The 23,683-nt window shown below is 43.6% G+C and overlaps 1 protein-coding gene and 5 non-coding genes across 7 annotated transcripts; all 6 read left to right on the top strand.

Annotated features, from left to right (window-relative positions):
* Positions 1-387: 387 nt before the first annotated feature.
* atp7b (ATPase copper transporting beta) lies at positions 388-21,837 on the top strand. Of its 2 annotated transcripts, XM_040142446.1 has the most exons (21): positions 388-664; positions 7,594-8,365; positions 10,496-10,741; positions 10,961-11,124; positions 11,208-11,369; positions 11,460-11,533; positions 11,689-11,872; positions 12,548-12,781; positions 13,786-13,877; positions 13,980-14,107; positions 14,448-14,602; positions 15,211-15,345; positions 15,464-15,658; positions 17,168-17,350; positions 17,546-17,729; positions 18,551-18,691; positions 18,799-18,941; positions 19,039-19,242; positions 19,331-19,448; positions 20,311-20,413; positions 20,573-21,837. In XM_040142446.1, exons 1-21 carry the CDS (start codon positions 494-496, stop codon positions 20,838-20,840), a joined length of 4,056 nt encoding a protein of 1,351 aa, XP_039998380.1. In that variant the 5' UTR covers positions 388-493; the 3' UTR covers positions 20,841-21,837. The 2 variants fall into 2 exon arrangements, with proteins under 2 accessions (XP_039998380.1, XP_039998381.1); XM_040142447.1 differs by lacking the exons at positions 388-664; positions 7,594-8,365 and having other exon boundaries at positions 10,685-10,741; positions 10,935-11,124.
* Positions 3,555-3,627, top strand: trnar-ccu. The gene has a single exon. It is a non-coding gene; the product is annotated as a tRNA-Arg (tRNA).
* trnar-ccu lies at positions 4,262-4,334 on the top strand. The gene has a single exon. It is a non-coding gene; the product is annotated as a tRNA-Arg (tRNA).
* trnam-cau lies at positions 4,341-4,412 on the top strand. The gene has a single exon. It is a non-coding gene; the product is annotated as a tRNA-Met (tRNA).
* On the top strand, positions 4,758-4,830 carry trnar-ccu. The gene has a single exon. It is a non-coding gene; the product is annotated as a tRNA-Arg (tRNA).
* trnam-cau lies at positions 4,837-4,908 on the top strand. The gene has a single exon. It is a non-coding gene; the product is annotated as a tRNA-Met (tRNA).
* Positions 21,838-23,683: the final 1,846 nt, after the last annotated feature.

Raw genomic sequence — 23,683 nt, 5'->3', positions numbered from 1 at the left:
CTACAGCTATTATGGTTTATTTCTGTAGTCCTGCTGTATAAATAGAGATTCCAGGAGGAATTGAAGAATTTGTGGAAGTGCTGTAGCAGTGTGAACATTAGACTGAATGAGTACATGGAATTGACTTTTTTTTTTTTGGCACATTTTGCTGTTCGTGAGGCTGATCTCCGCTGGTGTTGAGTCTCTTTCTGCTCCCGCATGCACAGGTCATGTGATTGAAGGCTTTGCCCGCGCTGTCTTCGTGAACCCCCACCGATGCAAACGCTTCTGCTCCAGAGCTGAAACCCCCCCCCAAAAAAAAAGGAGGAAAAAAAAAAAAGTAACCGGAGTGCGCACCCCCGCTGCTCCGCGCTCCTCTTATCTCCAGGAACCGGACGAGGCGCTCGCCCGACGCGGACTTTTGCCCTCCGACTCTGACAGGCAGCTGAAGATACGAGAGGAAAAAAAACAAAGCAAGAAAAAAAAAAAACGACTTCAGAGCATCTGCTCGAACATGTTTTCGCCGAAGTCGCCCAAAAGTCTGTCCAAGTATGTCCCCAAGTCTGCGCACGGCGCCGGGGAGCAGATTCGTATGGTCGACTGCGGCTGTAAACCGGGCTGCACCTGTGGCGTCCACCCAGCGGGCGGCTGCGGCTGCGGGAGTCGCTGTGCGCCGGAGCTGAAGGTAGGCCCCCGGCTGTCCTGTCTCGTCCCCGCGGCCCCGCGCCATGCTCGCCGGCGACTGCTGCCCGGCCGTGTCCACCCGTCGCGGCTCCCGCGGCGTCTTTCGGCACGGGGAGCCGGTTCAGCCTGATTTTACGGCACGTTACAAGGTGGTTGTGCGCGGATCCGAGTCCTGCCTTGGATGCGTCCGTCCACCGCTGTAACTCCACCTGTGCGCCGGCTGCTGTGGGACCGGTAGCGCGCAGGACGGGTTATAATTTCCGACACCTAAAACGCCCCTTATCGCGTTTTAGGTGTCATAAAGCGTTAATTAAACATTTCTATACTAAAGTAAAGCGATAACGATGCTCCGTGACTGTACAGGTACATCTACTAATGTGCGGCGTCTGTACTTCACGCGAGGATTTACATTTCGCGCTACTTCATACTTCCACCCCCCCACCGCGGTTCGGAGGGGCAACGTTTTCCCTTTTTACTTCATTTATCCCAAAGCTTTAGCTGCACAGGTCCCTCCGCATGAAGGGGAGTCCCACCAGTTTGTAAAATGTGATGCACCATCGACGATTAAATCACAAAACTGTGCAGAAAAGTGGCTGGAAAAAAAAAAAGCTCCAACTCAACCAACTACAGCAGTGAAATGCTGTTTGCACATTGATGAATCAGTAGTAATAAGAATGATAATCCAGTAATATACTGTAACACTCACAAGGAGCATTTTTCTTCATGATTAGTACATTTTCCATGCAAGACTTGAAATCCAGTATCTTTACATTGCAGCGATCTGAATACTTCCTCCAATACTGGTTGTTTAATTGATTAGTCGATTCATAGAAGCATGATCAGTCTTTATTTATTGATTTATTGATTTTTTTTTGGGGGGGGGTGGACATTTCATTGACCAAATGGCTAATCCATGAAATTGAGAAAATGGTCGCCAGATTATTGTCGTTAGTTGCAGTCCCACCTGAGTTGTCTCTTTTCCAAGTCAAGTTTTGTAGGAGTCCAGAAGGGTCAAAAAAAAAAAAAGGGAACTGAGTGAAGGAAAAAGACGGTGTGTCTGCTACACCTAACTGTGTTTATTTGTTTGCGTTTATTTAATTTTTTTAAAGTACTTGTTATTTTACGTCGTCAAGCTTCTTAACCAGCTAATTTTACCCAGCTACACCAAACTATCTTCATTTTTTTCAGACTTCTCTCTCCTTTTTTTTTGTTTTTTGACTTAATGTGAATTACCGGGTAGTTTAACCTCTTTCGCTCCGTAAAATAATCCAGTTCTTTAAAGGGGGGGAAAAAAAAAAAATCACTGTTTGGTTGAAATGGCCAAAACTCACAGACAGATATGTCTCCTGTTTGGAGGGGTCACGGGGAGATACAGCTTTAATCTTGAGGTGCTATGATCTTCAAAAAAAACAAACAGTTGAACTGCTTCTTTATGAAGGGATTTTCTGTAAATACATGCAACAGATCAAATTGCCCTACACATGTGTCAGATTATTAGATTTTCCTTGCCGCGGTCCGGCGTTGGACGAGAGATTCATTGTCAGGGAGTCGAACACCTCAGCAAGTCGGTGAATCTGCTCATGTATCAGCTGTAACATCTGTCCCCTGTTTGCCACGGAGGTTGAATGCACTTTATTGTCTGTGCTCCGGACAAAAGCCAGATGAAGGCAATGTAACAAATCACCGCCTTCGCCGGAAGAGTCAAGGCTACGCAACAGATTCTGTCACCCCCCGTGCATCCTTTCTGCCTTGAGAGCATTAAAAAAAAAAAAAAAACGTCCTGATCCATAACCCTTAATCCAATCAATGAGGCCCATCCAGTGTTAACGGGTAGATTATTTCAGTGGATGGATTTGATCGGTACCCAATCAATAATTATTGAAATTGAAGAAAATATTCACAGACGGCAGGTGCTCATCGTGCAGAATATCAGTGTAAAAAGTGGTGTTTATATATAAACATCACTTGGTTTTTTTTTTGTTATGTAAATAGTATCTGCCAACAATTAACTTAAGTAAAGTAAACAGTTTCGATGGCACGAAAAAGGCTCTTTAAGTTAGTGACTTGCTCTTCGTCTGCTTAGCAAACTCACTATTTTTGCAATAATTTTGAGACGAGAGAAAAATAATACACTTTAATCCCGTTTATTGTTTTGTGGGTAAAATTAGATTAAATGCGAGTACAACGAAGGGCAGTTTCGCACCTAACCAACAGCAGCAAAACAGAGATGTATAAGATAAACAGAGGTACAGAATGAGTAGTAATGGAGTTGCACAGAAAGAAGGGATATAACTATGATGTATACAGAATAAGCAAAACAATAAACGAAATGCAAAGCAGCTATGATGTGTTTCTTTGTGACTATGATATATACAGTACAAAGGAAACTTAATAAATAGTACGTACAGTCAAATGGGCTGATTATGTTCAATACAATACAATAATATGTACAGTGTAAGAGAGACAGTTGGCTGAATAGGATCAGCGTAGCGCAGTAAAAGTGGTACAAGATTTAAAAAAAAAAAACTATATAATAGAGTAGGGTCACTGGGAGACAGTTTACCACGTGAACACAGGTATGTTGTGACGCCACAAAAATAAAACCGGAAACCGCTGCAGAAACGCTGGAAGTTCATGAGAGAGGATTGGCCGAAAAAATGTTTGATTTTTCTGGGAAGTGTTTGTCTGCGTGTGATTGACTGTTGCACTTTGAACAGTTGAACAGTTGCCCGTGAACTCAGCAGTCAACATTTCAGTGTTTGCCTTACTGTAATACAAAGGGGCCACATGGGGACAGATCTTTCCAGCCACAGTCATTAGTGTGTGGGTTAAGTCCCATTCTGAATATACAGCCGATTTTTTTTCTAATATGGACTGATGGCTCTCGTGCAGCCCCAGTGGCCTAATGGATAAGGCACTGGCCTCCTAAGCCAGGGATTGTGGGTTCAAGTCCCATCTGGGGTGGTTTCCAGCATGCCGTTGCATGTATTTCAAGTGTTTTTGACCCGTTATCGTCAAATCGGCAGCATGGGCTATGGAGAAGGCCTCGTTTTTCAAATTAAAAGCCCCCCGATTGTACGAGAAACTTACCCGGGCCTTTGGATGAGGCTGGATTTTCAAAATAAAAGGCCCCCAGACAGTAACAGGAGCTTACCGGGAGCCCCCTGAGAAAACATTTTGTGTTTCCAAGCCGTTTTTGTAGAGAACTCTGTCCAAAGTGAAGGAGTCTTCAGGTGGAACAACATGGAAATGGCTAAATCTCTTTTTCCCTCGCCCTCTTTTGCATCACAGCCCACATCCGGTTTGGAGAGGGACAGACAGCCCAGCTCCTCTCTGTTTTTGACAATACAAGCATCTCTTGCGGCTGCATTAACTTCTGTGTGGATGTTTGGCTGTTTAAAGGAGAGTGGGCCGTAGCACTTTTTTCTTCAGCAAAGCACACAGTAGTGAGGGGTCAAGCAAAATAACAACCGGCCAGCATCGACAGTTATTGGAGGAGGCAATCTACTACCTAAAAACAACACGGCGACAGTGTATCTTTGGTGTGGACACACTGACTGCAGAAACATCTCCGGCACGCCGAGGTAGTAGTTGTACAGCCCCAGTGGCCTAATGGATAAGGCACTGGCCTCCTAAGCCAGGGATTGTGGGTTCGAGTCCCATCTGGGGTGCTTTCCAGCAGAGTGGCGCAGCGGAAGCGTGCTGGGCCCATAACCCAGAGGTCGATGGATCGAAACCATCCTCTGCTAATGTGTGCTGCTTTTATCCTGGTGTTATTGACACCATGTAGATCAGTCTGAAAACAAAGTTGATCAGAAAGGAGTTCTTCCGCCTGCAATGGTACCAGTAACGTACAGAATTATAGAAACAAGATGCCCGAGACTTGCATCCTTCTGGTCACAGTATCCATTACCTTTCCATAAAAGAAATTCTTTCCATGCACCGTCCATAGCAGTTTTTTTTTCCCCCCCTTTAGAGAAACAGTCACGACCTTTGAAGGGGCCAGGGAGGTATTTACACCACAAAAGCACCGCTACGATTGGTGGACAATGCACACACAAAATTTTCCGCATGGGCCATCAGGACCTCGTGCAGCCCCAGTGGCCTAATGGATAAGGCACTGGCCTCCTAAGCCAGGGATTGTGGGTTCGAGTCCCATCTGGGGTGCTTTCCAGCAGAGTGGCGCAGCGGAAGCGTGCTGGGCCCATAACCCAGAGGTCGATGGATCGAAACCATCCTCTGCTAGGGAAGATAATGTAGTGTTACCTGTTGGTTTTTATTTTTTATTTTTTTTGTCCAAAATTATACAATGGCTGTATCGATGTGAGAACATTGTGATTTGATGTTCACAATTGAACAAATGCACTTACATTTGTATAGGGAATCCGTTTTCGGCGCATAATTCTACAAGTAACATATTCAGAATGTACCTTTTAAAGGGTGATTTGTACATTTTAAGAAAAGGCATTTTTTACGAAAAAAACCAAAGCAGCATGAAAACTAAGACTCTTCATATGTGGCTGGCTCTCTCCTCAGTTCTGTGAGGCACCAATGACTATTGACTTTAAGCAGAGTCACGCTGGAAGGCTTATGTGAAGTGCCAGTCATGTGGCCTTTAGCCCCAAAAGTGCCAAATGCCGGGCCTCTCTCCATTGGGCTCGAATGGAGTCTCCCATTTTTGATGAAAACCATGTGGTATTCTAACCATCTAAGCTGATTTTACAGTACACTGGGCCTGGAGCAACTGTCTGCTTTTTTTCAGTTAAACTATAGTGAGCACCTACAGTTTGCAATAGCCCGGATAGGATGGAAGAGGCAAGGCGCGGGGCTGTGCGTGAGAACAGATTCTTCTTAATTTTATTTTAAGAAGGGACCAGTTCAGCCTGCATTTTTTACTTATTTACTTCCTCTTTCCTAACTGCGCATTGAGCAACTGTAAAAAGGCAATTTCCCTGCGGCTTTTTTCTGATTCTTATACTGATTCACGGGGGATTGAAACTCTTGAGTCAGCCATGGAGCTGCATTCTTGACATCTTACCACTTCAGCTACATTTGGGCTTATTGACGTGTGTCTACATTTGTCTCACATGAGCAGTCGAGAGTTTATGAAAATGTAGCAGCAGTCAGCTTCAGTGCCGTAGCCCGGGGTTTTTTTTCATTGGGAAACCCACATAGTTTAGGGGGTTAAGACGCTCACCTTTAACCTGCAACGCCCCCTTGCATGCATCGCTCGTTTTCATTTCCTGTAATGTCTCTGTTGTCTATAAGATAGGCTTAAAATGCCCCAAAAATACAAATGCTGAGGTCATAAACCCTGGTTGAGGCCTTTCTTTCGACCAACCAGCCTTTGACACGTCTGGAAATGTTAAGAAGATGCCTACATTTCAAGATAAAAGCAGATGTTGTCATTGATTATGATCCAGGGAGACTATTCCACGCCTGCTTTCCAATGAAAAACGTGAATCTACACGTTTTTGGGCCCATTTTGCTCTGTGCTGACTTTCCACACTCTTAGAGATAACTGTCCCCAAATCTCCGCCAACCAGGGCGACACAATTTTTGTGATTTATGAGGATGCAGAGCTGGAGCAGTAGGTTGAAGGAGCGAATATACAGGCTGAATGGGGTCATGTGGGGCTTGTTGAGTAGTTGAATAGCGGGTTATCCTTGGGGAACAGGTTCCATCAGTTCCAGCTGTATTTCTTGTTCTCGGGATGAAGAGAGCAAACGAAAACAGAGTAAGCATGCTTACATAGAAGGAGCAGGAAATTAAAAGTGTGTTTGAGGTCTGTGTTGTCTTTGTTCTTGAGCCAAAATAGTAATTACCGAGGAACACACAATATTACGAGATATTTCTTGTGCGGCCGCTACGGCGTTGTTTTATTGTAGGATTGTTGTCCGTGATTTAAAACATCTGCTCGGTTTTGGGTTTTGGTGACAGTTCGCCAGAATCAAAGAGCAAGGGTTAGTGTTACGACATAGATAAGGTGTAAACCTATAAATAGTGCACTGAACCTCATAAATGGGTGATATCAAGATTAAGTGAGATAAGATTACGAGACTGTAAGAAAATAATAAGGGAGGGAGGAGTGGTCAGAATAGTGGGAGGGTATAGTTATTCTTTTTTTTTGCTGAGAAGTTAGTTTGGGAGAGCAGGGGAGGGTATTTTATTTTCTTTCCCCATTTTCATACTTTCATTTATCTTTCCCTTGTGAGACTTATTATAAAAAGCACATCAAGTGCATTAAATTTTCATTATATATTTCTTTTTACATGTAAAAAAAAAAAAGAAAGAAGAAAAAAGATTACTGGTATTGTAGTTGTGCAAATCAATGTTCTATTAGGATATTAACTGTTTAAATCGGGGTACATCATCTTTATGTTTACACTCTTTTAGATATTTATTGATTAAAAAAAAACCTTAACCAACACAGTACAGTTCTAGTGTTTTAAGATATTGGTGGGGAGGCTTTGCAGTTTTTTTCCTAAGTCAAGGTGAGGAACTGAAGAAAATATGCAATTATGACTTACTATCTCGTAGTTATGAAGATTTACAAAAAATCTTTCATAATTGCAAGAAAACAATCTCCTAATCAGAAGACCTCACAGTTACGAGATCCGGATTTCATAATAACGAGAAATAATCTCATAATTACGGGGAAACTATCTCACAGGTAAGACATCATTTGTTTGTAATTATGAGATCTTTGCTTGTTATTATGAGATGTGGAAATTGTGAAATGAGATATTTTGTCGTATGAGAAAAACCTACTATCTCATAATTACGAATTGAAGTTCCATTGTTTTTTTTCTTTGAGGAATGCAATGCAAGATCCAGCCCCCCTCCCCACCCCTAAGAAGTGTTGCATAGTCCCTAAGTTTACTGAAATGAAAAATTCGGAATTGATACCCTTTTCTTTCATCTTTCAAGGAGAATTGCACCGATGCTGAGAAACGAGGCCTTGACAACTTGGCCTACGAGTGTGGGAGTCAGAGTGAGCTCTACCCTCCACCCAAAACCGCCTCCAGGGTGAGCTTTAAACTCCTGGGACTCACCACGGAGCGCCAGGCCCAAGCCATCGAAACCGGAATCTCCATCCTGAGGGGAGTACTTGGTATCAGCTTGTCTTTACCCAGAAAGTTAGCCAAAGTGGACTATGATACCTCAGTTATCACAACCAAAGAGATCGCCCTGGAGCTCCAGAGCTTGGGATACAGTCTGGAGTCAGCGGTACAGATCGGGGTGGATGGTATGCACTGCCAGTCCTGTGTGCAGTCCATTGAGGGACAGCTCGATGGGCTGCCTGGGGTTTCATTTATTCATGTGTCTCTTCAGGACAGGTTAGCACTGATTGTATTTCAGCCTGTTCTAGTTACACCACAGGAACTGAGAGACAAGATCGAGGACATGGGATTTGATGCCACTTTACTATCTGAGGACCCATCTGCAGAAGATATAAGCTACTGGCAGATGGATATATTGACTTCATCAAACCAGACTGTAACCATATGGATTGTAGGGATGACATGCAACTCTTGTGTGCAGTCCATAGAAGGGAGGATCTCTCAGATGACAGGAGTACAGTCCATAGCAGTGTCACTGAAGGATGAAAAGGGAACCATAACGTTTGACCCCCATCTGACGGAGCCGGAGCAGCTCAGGGCAGCTATTGAGGACATGGGCTTTGACGCATCACTTCAAGGTAGGCACCAATGAGAAAGGTTTACTTATAATTAAGTTGTGTTGACCCACCGGTTAGAGCTCCAAGTCAAAAGGAGTATGGCAGCTGTCAGGACAAAACACCCCCAGAAATGGTTGTAGTGTGAGTGCAGAGGGTGTATTTTGAAGCCTACTCTTCATTAAACAGCATAATAGTGACAGGTGAGATAAAGGGAGATAAAATCTGTACATGCAAATAAAAAAACATCGCTGTATTAATGACACATTTGTTGTGTAATCGTACTCTTAAAATTGGGCTCAAAAAGTGCGAAAGCCAGGTGTTCATTAGTGAGTTTGCTGCGGCCTGACTTTTTGGTAATGCGAACGTAGATTACGGCCCCGAGAATTATATTGTAATCATTATTTAATATCTACCAAGTATTGTCTAGTAGTGTTAGTAGTATTTTGTAGACCTGCTTATGTGATATGTGAGTGCTGGGTAGGGTAACACAGTATCTGGATTGGAGTATCAGAGGTACGTCGAGGTACGGTAGCAGTTCAGCTCGTTTCTGTTTCCTAGAAGAGGAGCCGGTTTTGGAACACAAGCAGCATTCAATTGGTTTTTCAGCTTGCCAAGCTCTGGGTAGAAAAGCAGCCATTGTTGGAGGTCCTCGAACAGCTTATGTTGTTGTCATTCAAGCAATGTATTCCATCCAGCCCATGAATTCCTGCACATGACATGTTAAGATGCATTCATGTTATTCGTATCCTCATGGGTACTACCGAAGAATCAAAGTGTGTGGCGTAAGAAGCATCTGTACAATAAACCTAGTGGTGGCACCTGTACATTATGCGCAGAAAGACTCTCATTAAGCTCTTGCATGTACTGTACAATCTGCACAGTGCTGCGGGTCACTAAGGCAACAGATCACCTCGTCTTCACCTCACCTCAGTTTCCACCAGTTGCCCTGGAAACCAGACAAGTGTGCTCTCCAGTGCGACCCGAAGGGCTCTTTACGGCGGCTGGGGCTTTCTTGTTGGATTTGATGACAAAAACAGCTTGCCAAGACGTGGAATTAACTCAGGCAGATTATGAGCGGATTCTTTCATGTACCTTTTTCAATTTTGGATGTCAGGTTGAGGTTTTCGGCTTTTAAAGCACAAAGCAGTGCAGCTTTCCACAGCAGTAGTTGTTCAGGAAGCGTTCATTTAAAACCGTGATTGCTTAAAAACAATCTTTATTTGTATATGTAACACTTTTCAGTGTAAAACTAGTGTTGCAAACAAGACAAAAAAAAAGATGAATTACTGAAGGTTAAAAAAAACAAAAACAAGCTGAACAAATAAAAAGAAAAAATGAAAAAAGCAATAAAAACACCCTATGATAAAAGTACAGATTGAGGCGACTGCCGTTTTTTTCAGGTATAAATGTAAATCGCAGAATGATTTTGAAGCAGCCGCAACGAATTTGACAAATTAAAACTACAAAAAAAACTCCCTCGTGAGTAGGTTTCAGTTGTGAAGGAGTTTTTTAGTAACTATCCAATATTATGCAGGATAATAAATACACCTACAGGACTTTTTGTAGGACTCTGATCACCAAAGTCAGTAGACTTCAACCTAAGAGAACCACAAACTTTGTACAAAATTTCGTGGCTTACCAAAGTAGTGGACTGACCGACATTGCCGTCCATAGAGCCGGATCGCCAACATGGCTGAAAGCAAATATTAAGGCTGAGGAATGGAGACAAAGCGTCTCGCACTGTGACTCTTCGTCTAGTCCAGTAGGTTTTCCCGGTCGGGTACTTTGGCTTGTTAAACTGCAAGATGTACTTTCAGTTGCCAGTTTATTAGGTCCGCCCCAAAAAGCCTAACACGACAGTCCAGCGATCAATCCCCCCTTCGTGAAGGTTATAATGTTGAGTTTTTGTTGAAACTGTTTTAGAGACGTGTTGAACTGCATAGTCATTTTAGAGGCTGTCGTGTGTGTTGCTTTTCGTACTGAGACGTATAAAACTTGGCCGGACTCTCATTGATATACGAGGGGCAGCAACTGCAGTATATCCTGCAGTTTGTCGTTATACTTAAGGATTCTGCACCACTAAACCGTCCATCTGTGTCTATCTACCTTTAACCATCTTTGGCCACCGACTTTGTTCTTCCTTCTCTTCAGAACATGCGAAGAGCACCCAGAGTTGTGAAAAGTCCAGGCCTGTGAGCTCTGCGCCTTCTCACCTTCCGGAGTTGCGATCACCCAATAAGGCGGGAGTCAGCAATGGCACTGGATCACAGACGAACGATGCAAGCTATCACGCCCACTCTCCCGACGTTAAAGTACAAAAATGCTTCATCTGTGTAATCGGAATGACCTGTGCCTCCTGTGTGGCCAACATTGAGAGGAACCTGCTCAAACACAAGGGTAAATTTGATTAAACACCCTCTTTATTAACCAATCTCTATATTTGTAGTAAATGAGAGAATCCCTTGGTCTGAATATGTTAAATTGTGGGCTACTGATTCAATAAACTAAGCTTTCCTTTCGAATATGACTCACTGATGAAAAAGAATAAGGAAAGCAAACAAATTTAACAGAAATTGTATTTGTTTGACAGTATTTCACAATCGCTTTGGCTTCCAGGAATCATCTCTGTGTTGGTATCACTGATGGCCGGAAAGGCAGAGGTGAAATATGATTCAGAACTCATCGACGCTGTTGCTGTAACTCAGCTCATAGAGGACTTAGGCTTTGGGGCCAAATTGATAGAGGACAATGCAGTAACACCTGGGAAACTGGACCTCTCAGTAAGACTTCAGAACATAATGTGATATGGCTTTCCTAAATACATACAAAAAAAAAAGGACTTCTTATCATCTTTTCCTTCTAGATAACGGGCATGACATGTTCATCGTGTGTCCACAACATTGAGTCCAAACTCACCACAACCAAAGGGATCGTCGGGGTCTCCGTTGCTCTTGCCACCAAAAAAGCACAGATCCAGTTTGACCCAGAGGTGCTCGGAGCTCGAGATATTGTCAAGATCATTCAGGTAACTATCACACCATTTCTTACGCTCTGCCATAAGCCTCCTCTTGTTTAAATCCTTGACATCATATCCTGACGTTGTTTCTCGCCGTAGAGCCTTGGATTCGAGGCCAGTCTGGTGACGGCGGCCTTCAAAAACAACCTCGACCACTCAGAGGAAATTAGACAGCAAGTATCTGTTTTAAAAGGGCTCTCAACATCAAAATATGTGTCATTTTTAAGGCAAACTAACCTTCAGACGTCACAAATTTGTGTCATTTTCCTCCACAAATACTAAGTTAATGACCTGTTATAACTGATGTGAAAATGACGCACCTTTGCAGGTGGAAGAACTCCTTCCTGTTCAGCCTTGTTTTTGGCCTGCCTGTCATGGGCCTCATGATCTACATGATGGTAATGGATAGTCAGCACCAGGAGCATGGAGGCTCCATGCCCGAGGAGCAGAACCTGTTGCCAGGCCTCTCCCTCCTCAACCTGGCCTTTTTCTTGCTCTGTACGCCAGTACAGGTAAGAGAACAGGTGAACTCGCTTGTTTCCTTTTAAGAGGTTTTCTTTTTTTTTGCTCCATTCACGTCCCATACTCAGAAATGGTTCGGTGTTTCCTTTCTTGAAGAAAGTAGCTGTGGTTGGTTCCTTCTGCATTAAGGGGCCCTTTGTTTCTTGTGATTCTACAAGTTAGTAAGTCGATAGTTGAATGCACGCCTTAGAAACTGGAGAGTTCTTGGAACCTGACTGCCTAACCAAACCGGGGTTAATAACCTAGCAAGGACTCTTGTGGATGAAAATACCATCGAGTCCTTCTTTGCTCAGGGACATTTATGAAGGACTTTGGAAAGGAGGAGATTTTGCCTTAAGATTGTACTTTAGGCCAAACATTAAATACACCTGATGATTTATATATTTATATGGTATATAATTTAAATGTGGTATTATTCCAACCATAACCATTCTTTAAAAGGAGTTTATGAAAGATTATCCATTTGCTGGGCGTCTATTAGATGTTGCCTAAGAAAAGCCGTCCACCATTGCGGAAATTAATTTAAAAGTTCCAGTTTGTTTAGAAGAAACGGCAGCAGAAATGTATGCCTTTACTGCATAAACGTAAACAAGAATAAAGAATCCAAGGAAGATGCCACACTGTCCGACAAACAGCCAATTTTTTCCGTCTTTTGTTCCCTCCAGATCTTCGGAGGCCGGTACTTCTACATCCAGGCATATCGCTCGTTAAAACACCGCACAGCCAACATGGACGTGCTGATTGTGTTAGCCACCTCCATTGCCTACATCTACTCCTGCGTGGTCCTCATGGTGGCCATGGCTGAGCGAGCCAGCCAGAGCCCCGTCACCTTTTTCGACACTCCACCCATGCTGTTTGTGTTCATTGCTCTGGGTCGATGGTTGGAGCATGTTGCAAAGGTAAAAAAAAAAAAGAATAAAAGTAAATAAATAAAAATATAAATTTTTGGAAATTCGCACAGTTTTTACAGAGCTTTCATCTGGTTGCTGTTCGACTGGCATGGTGAACCAAACTATAACCCTATCAGTGGGCATTTAACAACCTGGGATGTTATTGTAGGTTGATGATTAACTGTACATCAGCTGCTGCCGTAACACAACAAGAAGATCCGCGTTCAATGTTATCCCGACACTTGCTTGTGACGCTGTTGTACCAAAAGCTACAGAAACAGCAGAAACGATGGTCGTGTCTGGTTGGTTTTACACATCACGAATCACCCTTAATTAGGAGCTGCCATTCACAGCTGCAGGCAAGTCTGAATTCAGTGTAAATACTGCGACACCAGGACATTTAAAGGATGATAATTATCAACAAGAAACAGAAAACAGCAAAGTGAGTTGCAGACTTCCTTTTAAATAGACCAAGTTTGGCTGCAATGTTGTGGATACAGTTAATTGGAGCTTAGAGTGTAGTAGTATCCCTTCTTCCAAACTTTGGAATAATTACCATTAAAAAATGAGATCATGGTTGAGATGGCTGTGGACCCTTTGTCTCTCATCAGTGGTTTTATTTGAGCTAACGTCTGTGAAAGTGATAAATGAAAACTGCTGCCTTTTGAAGCCAAAAGGGTGTTTGGTCCCCTTGTCCTTCCCCACCTCTACTTGAAAAGTGATTTTTACGACGGCCTTTTATTTGTTCTGCTTTGTGACATCAATGTAACCCCTGAAAAAAATGTCCCTTTATTTGCACGGGAATTTCTGTTTCATGCCGTGAAGCAAGTTGGCAGATGATGAACACTGGAAACGCAAAGGGCTACTTCTCCTCTTCGTGATGGTCTCATTCGTTTCCGACAGTACAGCACCTTTATAATACTCAATAGCAAAGTCAAATCAATCAAATTGCTCTCCTCACCGAGCCCGAGGACGTGGTTTTAAATACTTTGTTTTTATGGCCATTCCTGCAGAGTAAAACTTCAGAGGCTTTGGCCAAGCTAATGTCACTTCAAGCTACTGATGCCACTGTGGTCACTTTGGGACCTGACCACTCCATCATCTGGTGAGACACAAGATATAAGTGGATATAAATACGACGGTCCACCTGAAAGTGTGTCACTATTTCCACGTAACGTGTAACTGTAAATGTGTTCGTGCACTTCAGTGAGGAGCAGGTGGTGGTGGAGCTGGTCCAGCGGGGCGACATCGTGAAGGTCGTCCCAGGAGGAAAGTTCCCCGTTGATGGGAAAGTGATCGAGGGAAGTTCCATGGCAGATGAGTCCTTGATCACGGGTAGGAGGGTGTGACGGTTGTAGAGCATTAAAAACCGCCATTTTCTTAATTTGCTGACTAAAATTACTAATGATTTGTGTCAAGTGGCAGATTCATGTTTCTGGATTACTGGCTTTTGATTTTTAGGAGTGTCCATTGGAGAGCAGTTGACGGGTTTATCACAATTAATCTTTCAACTTTGAAAAAGTGTTGATATCAAACTCCTGATCTGATTTTGCAGCCTTAAAATTAAGTCATAATAAAACAATCGAATCCTTCTTTTTGAATTAAACACACAAAGGCGTGTACTTTCTGTGAACCTTTTTTCGTTAACCCGTCTTTCTCCCCGTATCTCTGTCAGGTGAGCCGATGCCTGTCAGTAAGAAGGTGGGCAGTTTGGTGATCGCCGGCTCCATCAACGCTCATGGTGCTCTTCTGGTGGAGGCTACTCACGTCGGTGCCGACACAACTCTGTCTCAGATAGTCAAACTGGTGGAGGAGGCCCAAACCTCCAAGGTAAGAGGCAGGTTGAACTTCAGTTTCTTTTTTTTGTTTTGTTTCGGGATTCCGTGTTTTTCTTAGCAAGTCAATGTTTTCACAAATGAAAACACAGTACTTGCTGCAAAAAACATTCACATCAGACCTTTAATATCTAATGTATTCGACATTCAAACATGTTTTTCCACAAAACAACAAAACAATTACCATTTTACTAACTAAATGTTTTAGACATTTTCTAGAGTTCAGTGTCTTGAAACAAGAAGAAATAGGGAAAATCCATGCTCCTACAGTAAGAAAATGACATTTGACAATAAAAAATCTTTGAGAAAATTTGTTTTGAAATGATCTCATCCCAACTGAGGATTTTTTACTTTTTTCTACAACAAAAGAAAATATATGTACGCATATGCTCAATTTTAAACATTTTCATTATTAACAGCAACACTAGAAATGCAAACAGAAACTCAGGGGCATAAAGAGCAAAGATGCAAACAAGAGTTATGACACAACATATATTCCTATTTTAATGTGCATAGAGTGGAAGAATTAGTTTCCATAAAATCTGACCCTGTTTTCTCGCAGCGCATTGACTGTTAACTCCTCTGCAACTTGTGTTTGCTCAGGCCCCGATCCAGCAGTTTGCCGACAGGCTCAGCGGGTACTTTGTGCCCTTCATAGTTACCGTTTCCCTGCTAACACTGCTGGCCTGGGTGGCAATCGGGTTTGTCAACTTTGACATTGTGAGGGAAAACTTCCCGGTAGGTGCGCAGACAAATGTTTTCACAAATGCGAACATGAGCAGCTGTCACGGAGATTTGACAGGCAGAGACAGCTGTGTGAGCATTTTCATATCACTTTCGTATCTCCTCCTCACAGGGCTATAACCAGACCATCTCCAGGGCAGAGGTTATCATCCGCTTTGCTTTCCAGGCGTCCATCACCGTTCTGTCCATCGCCTGCCCCTGCTCTCTGGGGCTGGCGACCCCGACCGCCGTCATGGTGGGCACAGGTGTCGGAGCTCAGAACGGGATCCTCATTAAAGGAGGGGAGCCGCTGGAGATGGCGCATAAGGCAACGCACTTTACATCCTGCTTCCGACTTCTGATAACTATAGTTGTTGGGAATTTAACCCTTATATTTTACTTGATTTTATTATTGAAGACAGAACAACAAAGAGAACGCGACGCCATCAAACCCAGATCATAATCGATGAAAATCGGGAACAACAAATATGTTAGTAGCTTTACATGATAAATATATAATAAGGATCCATGAATGGCAAAGCATACAACAACAACGGGTAAAAAAAAGTTCTGGGAAGGAGGCGAACCAGCCACCGTTTCCTTTTTTCAAAACAATTATTTCCTTTTTATATATTTATTTATGAGGACAACATAGAGACAGAAAAAAAACAAGCCATGCAACACAGAAAATCATACCACTTTCTCGATAAGTACTTGCATAATCCAAGCCGTGCAGAGGTGATTCATTTTGTCGATGATTACATTTATAAACATAGGTAATGAAGTTGTTATTAGCACTTTGACTACAGTATTAGATTCAAAGCAACATGCTTGCTTCTGCTCATACTGTATTGCAACACAGGTACACAGGACGTTCAAGCTTTTGCCGTCTTCAACCTTTGATTCAGCTGATACCGAAACCATAAACTGTAACCATTACATGTGGTTTAAGTGACTCAGCCAGACAAAAAAGCATACTGTGGTGGCAGCAGTGTCGTTGTAGCTAAAGGAACGAGGCGTAGCAAAGATTTGACGCATGGCTCAAATAATATACAGTTAGAAAAGTGCCTGCAGTATGTCCTGGTATGTGCAGTAGAGATCACCTATTTCTATTTTCTAATTATCTAGTGACACCGTGTGGCGTCCGACGTTACTGCTTCATTCCTGAAACACACTCCTGTATGACTGCTTCCATTCACGTTTGTTTATTTTAACAATATCACACCTATGGCTTGTTCGGCGTGACGTTTCCTGGGCACTTTTACCCTCCAGAGAGGAGGAAACCTAATAGTCTTGGTGGCCCTCGCCTTTGGCCTGGCCTCTCCTCGGCGTGCGTTGCTCGATGTGTCACGCTGATGCTGCATGCGCCCTTCAGGACATTCATTCAGCAGCAGCAGGTCAGGTCTTCCCAGTGTTTTCAGGAGGATCCCAGAGATGTTTAAATCCACATTCTGCCCAGGACGATAAAATGTTTGCCCGGGGCAAAACCAAAGTTTTAAGTCCTACATTTCTGCAGGTTGTGCTGTGGCAGTGGGGCAGTGGACCATATGTGCTCCAGCTAGAGCAGCACAGTCTGTGGAAATGCTGGATGTAAAATGTTAGTTATAGCCCAGAAAAATACTTTATTATTCTGGGCAGACAGAAGACTCATATATAATCATAGGTAAATAAATAAAATTTTGATTTTCCACCCTAAGGACTAATGGACAGAGTGCTGAGGTCACGAAGAGTGACCTTTCTCTTTGGCACCAGCCTTTGTAGTTTTAAAAACCAAAACATGAAAAAGAAGGCAGAGCCATGACTTCCGCTGTGTTTTCGTGTTTCACCGCTCCCTCAGATCGCCGTGGTGATGTTTGACAAGACCGGTACGATCACAAACGGCGTGCCTCGGGTGACTCGCGTGCTGGTGTTGTGGGAAATGGCCCGCATGCCCCTGAGAAAGATCCTGGCGGTGGTGGGCACAGCGGAGGCCAGCAGCGAGCACCCGCTGGGCGCGGCGGTCGCTAAGCACTGCAAAGAGGTGAGAGAGGACGGCAGTTAGAGCAGAATCTTAATCTGATCCTGCTCGTCAGCATGTAGAGTACACATTATGCCCGTGTTTGTGTGCTTTAAAGTGTATTTAGCAACCACAAGTGTCTCTTTGTGCTCTGTAAAGCTTCATCGAGTGCTTTGTTGAGCAGTTTGTATCCACAGTTTGTCCGTGTGCACGTAACAGGAGCTGGGCTGCGACGTGCTGGGCTACTGTCAGGACTTCCAGGCGGTGCCCGGCTGCGGGATCAGCTGCCGGGTGTCCAACGTGGAGCATCTGCTTCAGCAGCAGAGTGAAGAGCGCTTCCTGCTGCCGGGAGCCACCACGGACGAAAGCAGCCTGCTCTTCGCTGCCGAGGCACCGTCTGCAGGTCCGATGGTTTTCACTTTCCGGGGCTCCACTCGGAATTATGTATTTACCTGCTGACTGAACTTCACCTTTTGTGCATGCTCAGGTTTGGGAGGTCCGTTTAATTGATCCCCCGTTTATTTCAATGTACTCACAGCTTTCTGGCTCAAGTCAATGAGAAGCCTTTATCTTTTCTGTGGAGAATATCTGTCTATGTAAGGCCTCTTAGCTAGACAATTAAAGCTGCTCTAGGGCGCTGTCAAAATCACCCTCTTCTTCTTCAGCCTCCACCACAAGGTAAACCAGGCCAGTTAGCTCGGTTGTTTAGAGCGTGGTGCCGATCACGCCAAGGTCACGGGTTCAATCCCTTAACCGGCGAGGGGCTCCTCCTCAGGAAACGTCTGTGCTGCTTCCCCTACCACCTGTTACAGGATGTATCTGTAACACATGGCTTTCAAAGTTCTTATGGGGAGAAATGATATGATGATTTCCTGTTACAAGCAGGTTTCACTATCACCCCTGACAACAATCCCTAAATAATTAATAATTAATAGGCTCACCCTAAATCTGGGCTAAATTGTATGATCGTAATATTTTTTTTTGTATTGATCCAGAGGGGTAAAAACCATTAATGTGCAAAATTACATTACAGATACACCTTGATTTATAAAGGGGGTTAAGGGGTTTTCATTGGTGCGTAGTCTAATGTGGTTCTGGCCCAGTTTAAGGAATATAAATGAATGATTTCCTTGCCATTTACCATCCTGGTAATCCATTAAAAATACTTTACCTCTGAGCCCCCGTTGTTCTGTTTTTTTTTTTTTTTTTTTTCTTTGCTTCTAGGTGAAGGATTGTCGTACATAGTCCTGATTGGAAACAGAGAATGGATGAAGAGGAACGGTCACCACATTGGAGCGGACGTTGATGCCGCCATGAGCAGCCATGAGACAAAAGGGCAGACGGCCATCCTGGTGGCCATCGACGGTGAGAGAAAAAAACCTGCAAACAAACAATACTCTCCCTCCCCAATCTCTACAGACTTTGCTGCTGCAGCGCCCCAGGTGTGCCTCATAAGTGTGCGTTCTCTGCAGGTGTGCTGTGTGCCATGTTGGCTATTGCAGACACAGTGAAAGCAGAGTCAGCGTTAGCAGTGCATACACTCAACAGCATGGGCATCGACGTGGTTATGATAACAGGAGACAACAGACGCACGGCCAAAGCCATTGCTGCACAGGTAAAACACACACGCATTTACAAAGAATTTAAGAAATACTGAAAGAAAAGCACCTGAATAAATGAAATAAAAAGCCCGGATGCTTGGTTAACCACAGGTGGGGATCAGAAAGGTGTTTGCAGAGGTGCTGCCGTCACATAAGGTGGCTAAAGTACAAGAGCTGCAGGAACAAGGCCTGCGAGTTGCCATGGTGGGAGACGGCGTGAATGACTCGCCCGCCCTTGCCTGCGCCGACGTCGGCATCGCCATCGGCACGGGGACGGATGTGGCTATCGAGGCGGCGGATATTGTCCTGATCAGAGTAGGTGATGCGCTGTGACTGACAGTCTGTGCAGAGATGCAGTAACGTGTTTGAACCTGTCCGACCTGAAGGTTTTTACACTGTTTAGAATGATCTGCTGGACGTAGTGGCAAGTATCGAGCTGTCGAAAAAGACGGTGCGGAGGATAAGGATCAACTTTGTCTTCGCTCTCATCTACAACCTTCTGGGAATACCAATCGCCGCCGGTAAGGAATGATCATACACTGAGTAGCTCCTGAAAATGAATCACCAACACAGCAGAATGCCTCTTTTATTAAGGAAAGGAGGAAATAAAACTCAGAAGTTTGTAAAACTGAGTTGTGCTTTCCCAAATATGAAACAGTTGGAGGAAACATAAACAGGCTCTTGCCAGAAATCGAGAAATACCGAGGTCATGAACCCAACTTCCACAAGCACAACCCCAAGAAAACTTCAGCAGGGCAACAAAAAATGTTTTTTAAAATGTCTTGAATTTAATACTTTTGTCACGTTTTCATTATTCAGTTATATTATCTTTCAATTTTGTCTTTTCCACACTTAATTCTAGCTGAGGAATACATTTTCTTTCTTTTTTTTTTTTAAGTCACATTAGTTCAAGGCAACATCAGAATCAGCCTTAATACATGTGATCTGTGTCTAAACGTGTGTGTTTAGAAACCTCACAATACCAGAGAAGTGTTTTCAGTGGTAGCTATGGCCCTGATAACCTGCTCCACAAATCTAACTGGTTGCTGAAGCAGCAAAAGAAGCCAGTAACTTTTAAACCACAGGAGATACTGAGAATTAAATTATTTTTGGAGGAAAGGCAGCCGTTTGTTTGCACTGGCACCGCGTGGACGACAGTGAGACGGCAACCTTGCCTTTCCTCTAATCTGCACAAAAGTTGCACGCTCATCCCCCATGAAGTACGAGAGCAAAGTGCAAACCCAGGAGCAAACCTAGACTTTGTTACATAAACTTCTAAAAAGCCAAAACCAAACTGCAACAGGTCCAAGTTGCAAGAACCAGATAGTGAGTGAACATTGAAGCGCTTGTTGCAGATGAATGCCTCTCCTCCGTTGGTCGTAGGTGTGTTCATGCCGGTTGGCCTGGTGCTTCAACCCTGGATGGGCTCCGCTGCGATGGCTGCCTCGTCCGTCTCGGTGGTTCTGTCTTCTTTACTGCTAAGAATGTGAGTCAGTATAAATTTCCATTGAAAAAGTGCATTTTAAAAGTTGGCTAAATGTGTTTGTTATCCAACATTGTATCTTCCCTGGTGCATCCTATGGCTTTTGCCAGTGCAGTCTTCTTGAATTCAGAGTCGAAAATGATAACCATCTGTTTCCTCCAGGTACAAGAAAACCTCTGTGGAGCTGTATGAGGTGCGTTCAAGAGGTCAAATGAAGAGCCTCCGGTTGTCTCAGATCAGCACGCATCTGGGACTGGACGGCTGGCGGCGGAACCCGACTCCTCCCACCAGAGCTCGGGAGCAGCTGGGTCAAAGCAGCGCGGCGCCACCCGCCCTCTCCGGCCAGGGACCGTCCATTAACTCTGTCCAGGAGCAGCAGGACCGCTACTCCCTCCTGGATCACCAGACTGCAGAGGACCTTAATGTGTAGTAAAGGGAAAAGGGAAGAAGGACTGAGACAGTTTCTGCCTGGTTCTCCTTTTTATGAATTCAGTAAAGCTCTTTGTGTAATATTTCTATGTATTTATGTAAATAGACAAGGCTAATTGTGCACAGAAACTTACAAGTGCTCTTTTATTTTGCCGAGACACTACCCATTCATCTTTAGCTCATGAATCCTAAAGCACCAGTACTGGTGGGTCTGAGGACCCCAAGTCAACACTAATCCCTCGCTTTCTCTCGTAAAACGTCTGAAAATCAAGCTGCTAACACTCACAAAGTTAAGTTTGACTGTACTGACAGGTGCTACACGAATTAGACTTGGTGTGAGTGTTGGTCTCAGGTTCTAAAGAAGACATTGGTTTATGGCGAAAAATCAGCATTTTCTGGAACACGTGTTTGTATTTGTATCCACCTTTTCCTCTATTTCATCCAGCCGCTCTGATTTTGCGCAGAACTGTCACTTAAATCTGAGATTTAAAAAAAAATATTTTTTTCTTGTTATTGTGTTTCAGGTTCTTACTCTTAAACAAACCGTCACACCTGTAAAGTTCTTGTGATAAAGAAGAAGAAGAGGAGCTCAGACCTTCTGGACTTTGTTTCACGTGTATTTCGAGCCGTGCCAGGGATAACTAATGGAGTGCATTAATCAAGTGCTCTCTTCAATGGGCTCTACGGTTCACCAGAACGAACCAGTTTCACCTTTTGTTGAGCTTAATCACGGGTGAATAGATATACAGTGTAGGCTTTAGGGATATAAATATGACTCTCGTCTCCCACTCAGCCCACTTAACAGACCTTTTTCATAGCAGACTGTGACGTGATGGCAGGAAAAGCAAAGGTGTAATCAATAAGGCATGCCAAAAAGGCCATTCATTATTTTGCCATAATACTGACTTAAACATTAGGGACATGGTTTTTGCCGCATAAGTCTCCCATATTCACACACTTAATGTTCAGCTAAATGTTGCTCCTGTTCTATATCACCTTGCTTTTTATTATTTTCCTTTAATATTATTATGTTTTTTCTTAATTCTTGAAGTGCGAAACCGAAAGCAACTGGACTTCTTAGACTTCGCGAAGATGTTTTTTCGCCTCCCACCCGAAAAGCTTCTTCAGGGAGGAGGGGAGTCACTGGCATTTGATCTCCGTAGGGTCGTTCGCACCTCGAGAGTCGTTAAGGTCGCGCATGGGTCGTTAGGCCGTCCGGCAGTCAAGCGAGAGTCCAGAGTGTCACACGAGTCCAGGTGTGAATGGGTCTTTAACCGCCTGTGAAGCGACATCGGGACAACCCTGTAAGTGGCCCATTCGTACGAGGTGTTGCCCGACGGCAAAAGCGTTTACAGCGGCCACGCTTAAAGGTGTGGTAAGAAGCAAGGAGTGAGATGTGATGATCACTAAAATACGGATAACAACGCAAACTTTCGGACAGTCTTTGCTTAAAGGTATTCAAGCTGGTGCGCTCGTTTGAACACGCGAAAATAGACAGAGGTAATTGTTTGAAAGCTGAGCGAAGAAAAAGAAGAATTAGAGGAGTCCCCGGAGGATTTGCGACGCTGTTCGACGAGCTGTCGAGCACTTTGTTAGAAACACACTGAACCTTTTAGCCTTTCTGTGTTGAGCCATGCAGCTGTTTTGTCTCCCCGCTGTATAGGTCTGTGTATTCCCTCTGCATTAGACTGTGACTTTTCTTCACCTGATGATCACTTGATGGTGATCTTTCTGCTGTTTTGCCAAAGGTTTTGAGAGATTTCTCAAGTGTAAGGTTACTATTTGTAGGCGCATTCTCTAATAACTCACAAGCCTATATTTTAGCTTTGTAGCTTGTCGACTTGCCCCACAAATGTTTGTTTTTAGTGTTATTCTGAAAGGATAATTCGTCGTATGCACCCATAGATGCTTGTACATTTAATTATCATCTGCATAGATGATCAGTTGCATCTCCTCATTTGGTATTATAATCTTTTATTGCTGTAATTTGTCACTGTGCAAACACATTTAAATTCAAGCTTTGTAGGGTGTCAAAATGTATTTTACAGCATTGTAATATGGGCGAACAGCACCCTGGGGAGTCCTTTTGCTTGCTCAGCTATGCATCTGTAATCGTGCCAAGTTTAAGGCTGATACACTCAAGCCTGCAGCTGAGTGCATTTTAAGGCCGGCAGAAATCCCCACAGACACAGTCCAATGGTCTCAGAACGATGCAAAGACCTCTGGCCCAAAGACGTCCCTCTGACAGACAATGGGAAGTTGTATTTATTTATTTAAAGTTTTGAGAATATCTCAAAGAGGAGGAAAAAATCACATTTGTCAAAGGTCTCTGGTCTGTGCCCTTGACTTTGAAGACCCCCAAAAGGCTTTTTCACCATGAGCATTGAAATCCTAAGCCAACCAGACAAGACAAAGACGATCAAGTCGATTTTCCATCTAAGCTATTTAGATGTCCACTTGCAGCTCTGTAGGTAAAGGTACATTTCCTTAGGACTCATACACAAATACCTTTGTAAGACTTGCCTTTAATAACTCTTTTTTCCCTGAATTTTATCTGATTTCTTCTTGTTTTGCTTTTGCTTCTAACGTAACTAAAAGCTAAAAACTAAACTAGACCTAAAGATAAAAAAAAAAACCCATAATGGTACTACCCAGGGCAATGTAGTGCAGTATATTTTCCTGACATATACGTTTGTAAAGGGTGAAAAAAGATATAAAAGCACTCCAGTTGTGCAGTAATTTCGGCTTTATCGAAACATTTTCACACAGTTTGGAGCTTAGAAACCCCCGAGTGAAGATTTTTCCACTTCTCTGCAAAGACAATCCTCTGACCCAAGAGCAGCA

The sequence above is a fragment of the Xiphias gladius genome, chromosome 13 (assembly GCF_016859285.1).
Source record: "Xiphias gladius isolate SHS-SW01 ecotype Sanya breed wild chromosome 13, ASM1685928v1, whole genome shotgun sequence".
Classification (NCBI taxonomy): Eukaryota; Metazoa; Chordata; class Actinopteri; order Istiophoriformes; family Xiphiidae; genus Xiphias; species Xiphias gladius.
Note: the sequence above shows the minus strand (reverse complement) of the source record. Positions and strands in the feature narration are given on the sequence as shown.

What these genes read in the sequence shown, in the direction of transcription:
- atp7b (XM_040142446.1), top strand. Translation starts at nt 494, where the DNA reads ATGTTTTCGCCGAAGTCGCCCAAAAGTCTGTCCAAGTATGTCCCCAAG. An exon ending in GCTGTGCGCCGGAGCTGAAG is followed by an intron (nt 665 to 7,593) that starts GTAGGCCCCCGG and finishes TCATCTTTCAAG; the next exon opens with GAGAATTGCACCGATGCTGA. An exon ending in CATCCTGGTGGCCATCGACG is followed by an intron (nt 18,692 to 18,798) that starts GTGAGAGAAAAA and finishes CGTTCTCTGCAG; the next exon opens with GTGTGCTGTGTGCCATGTTG.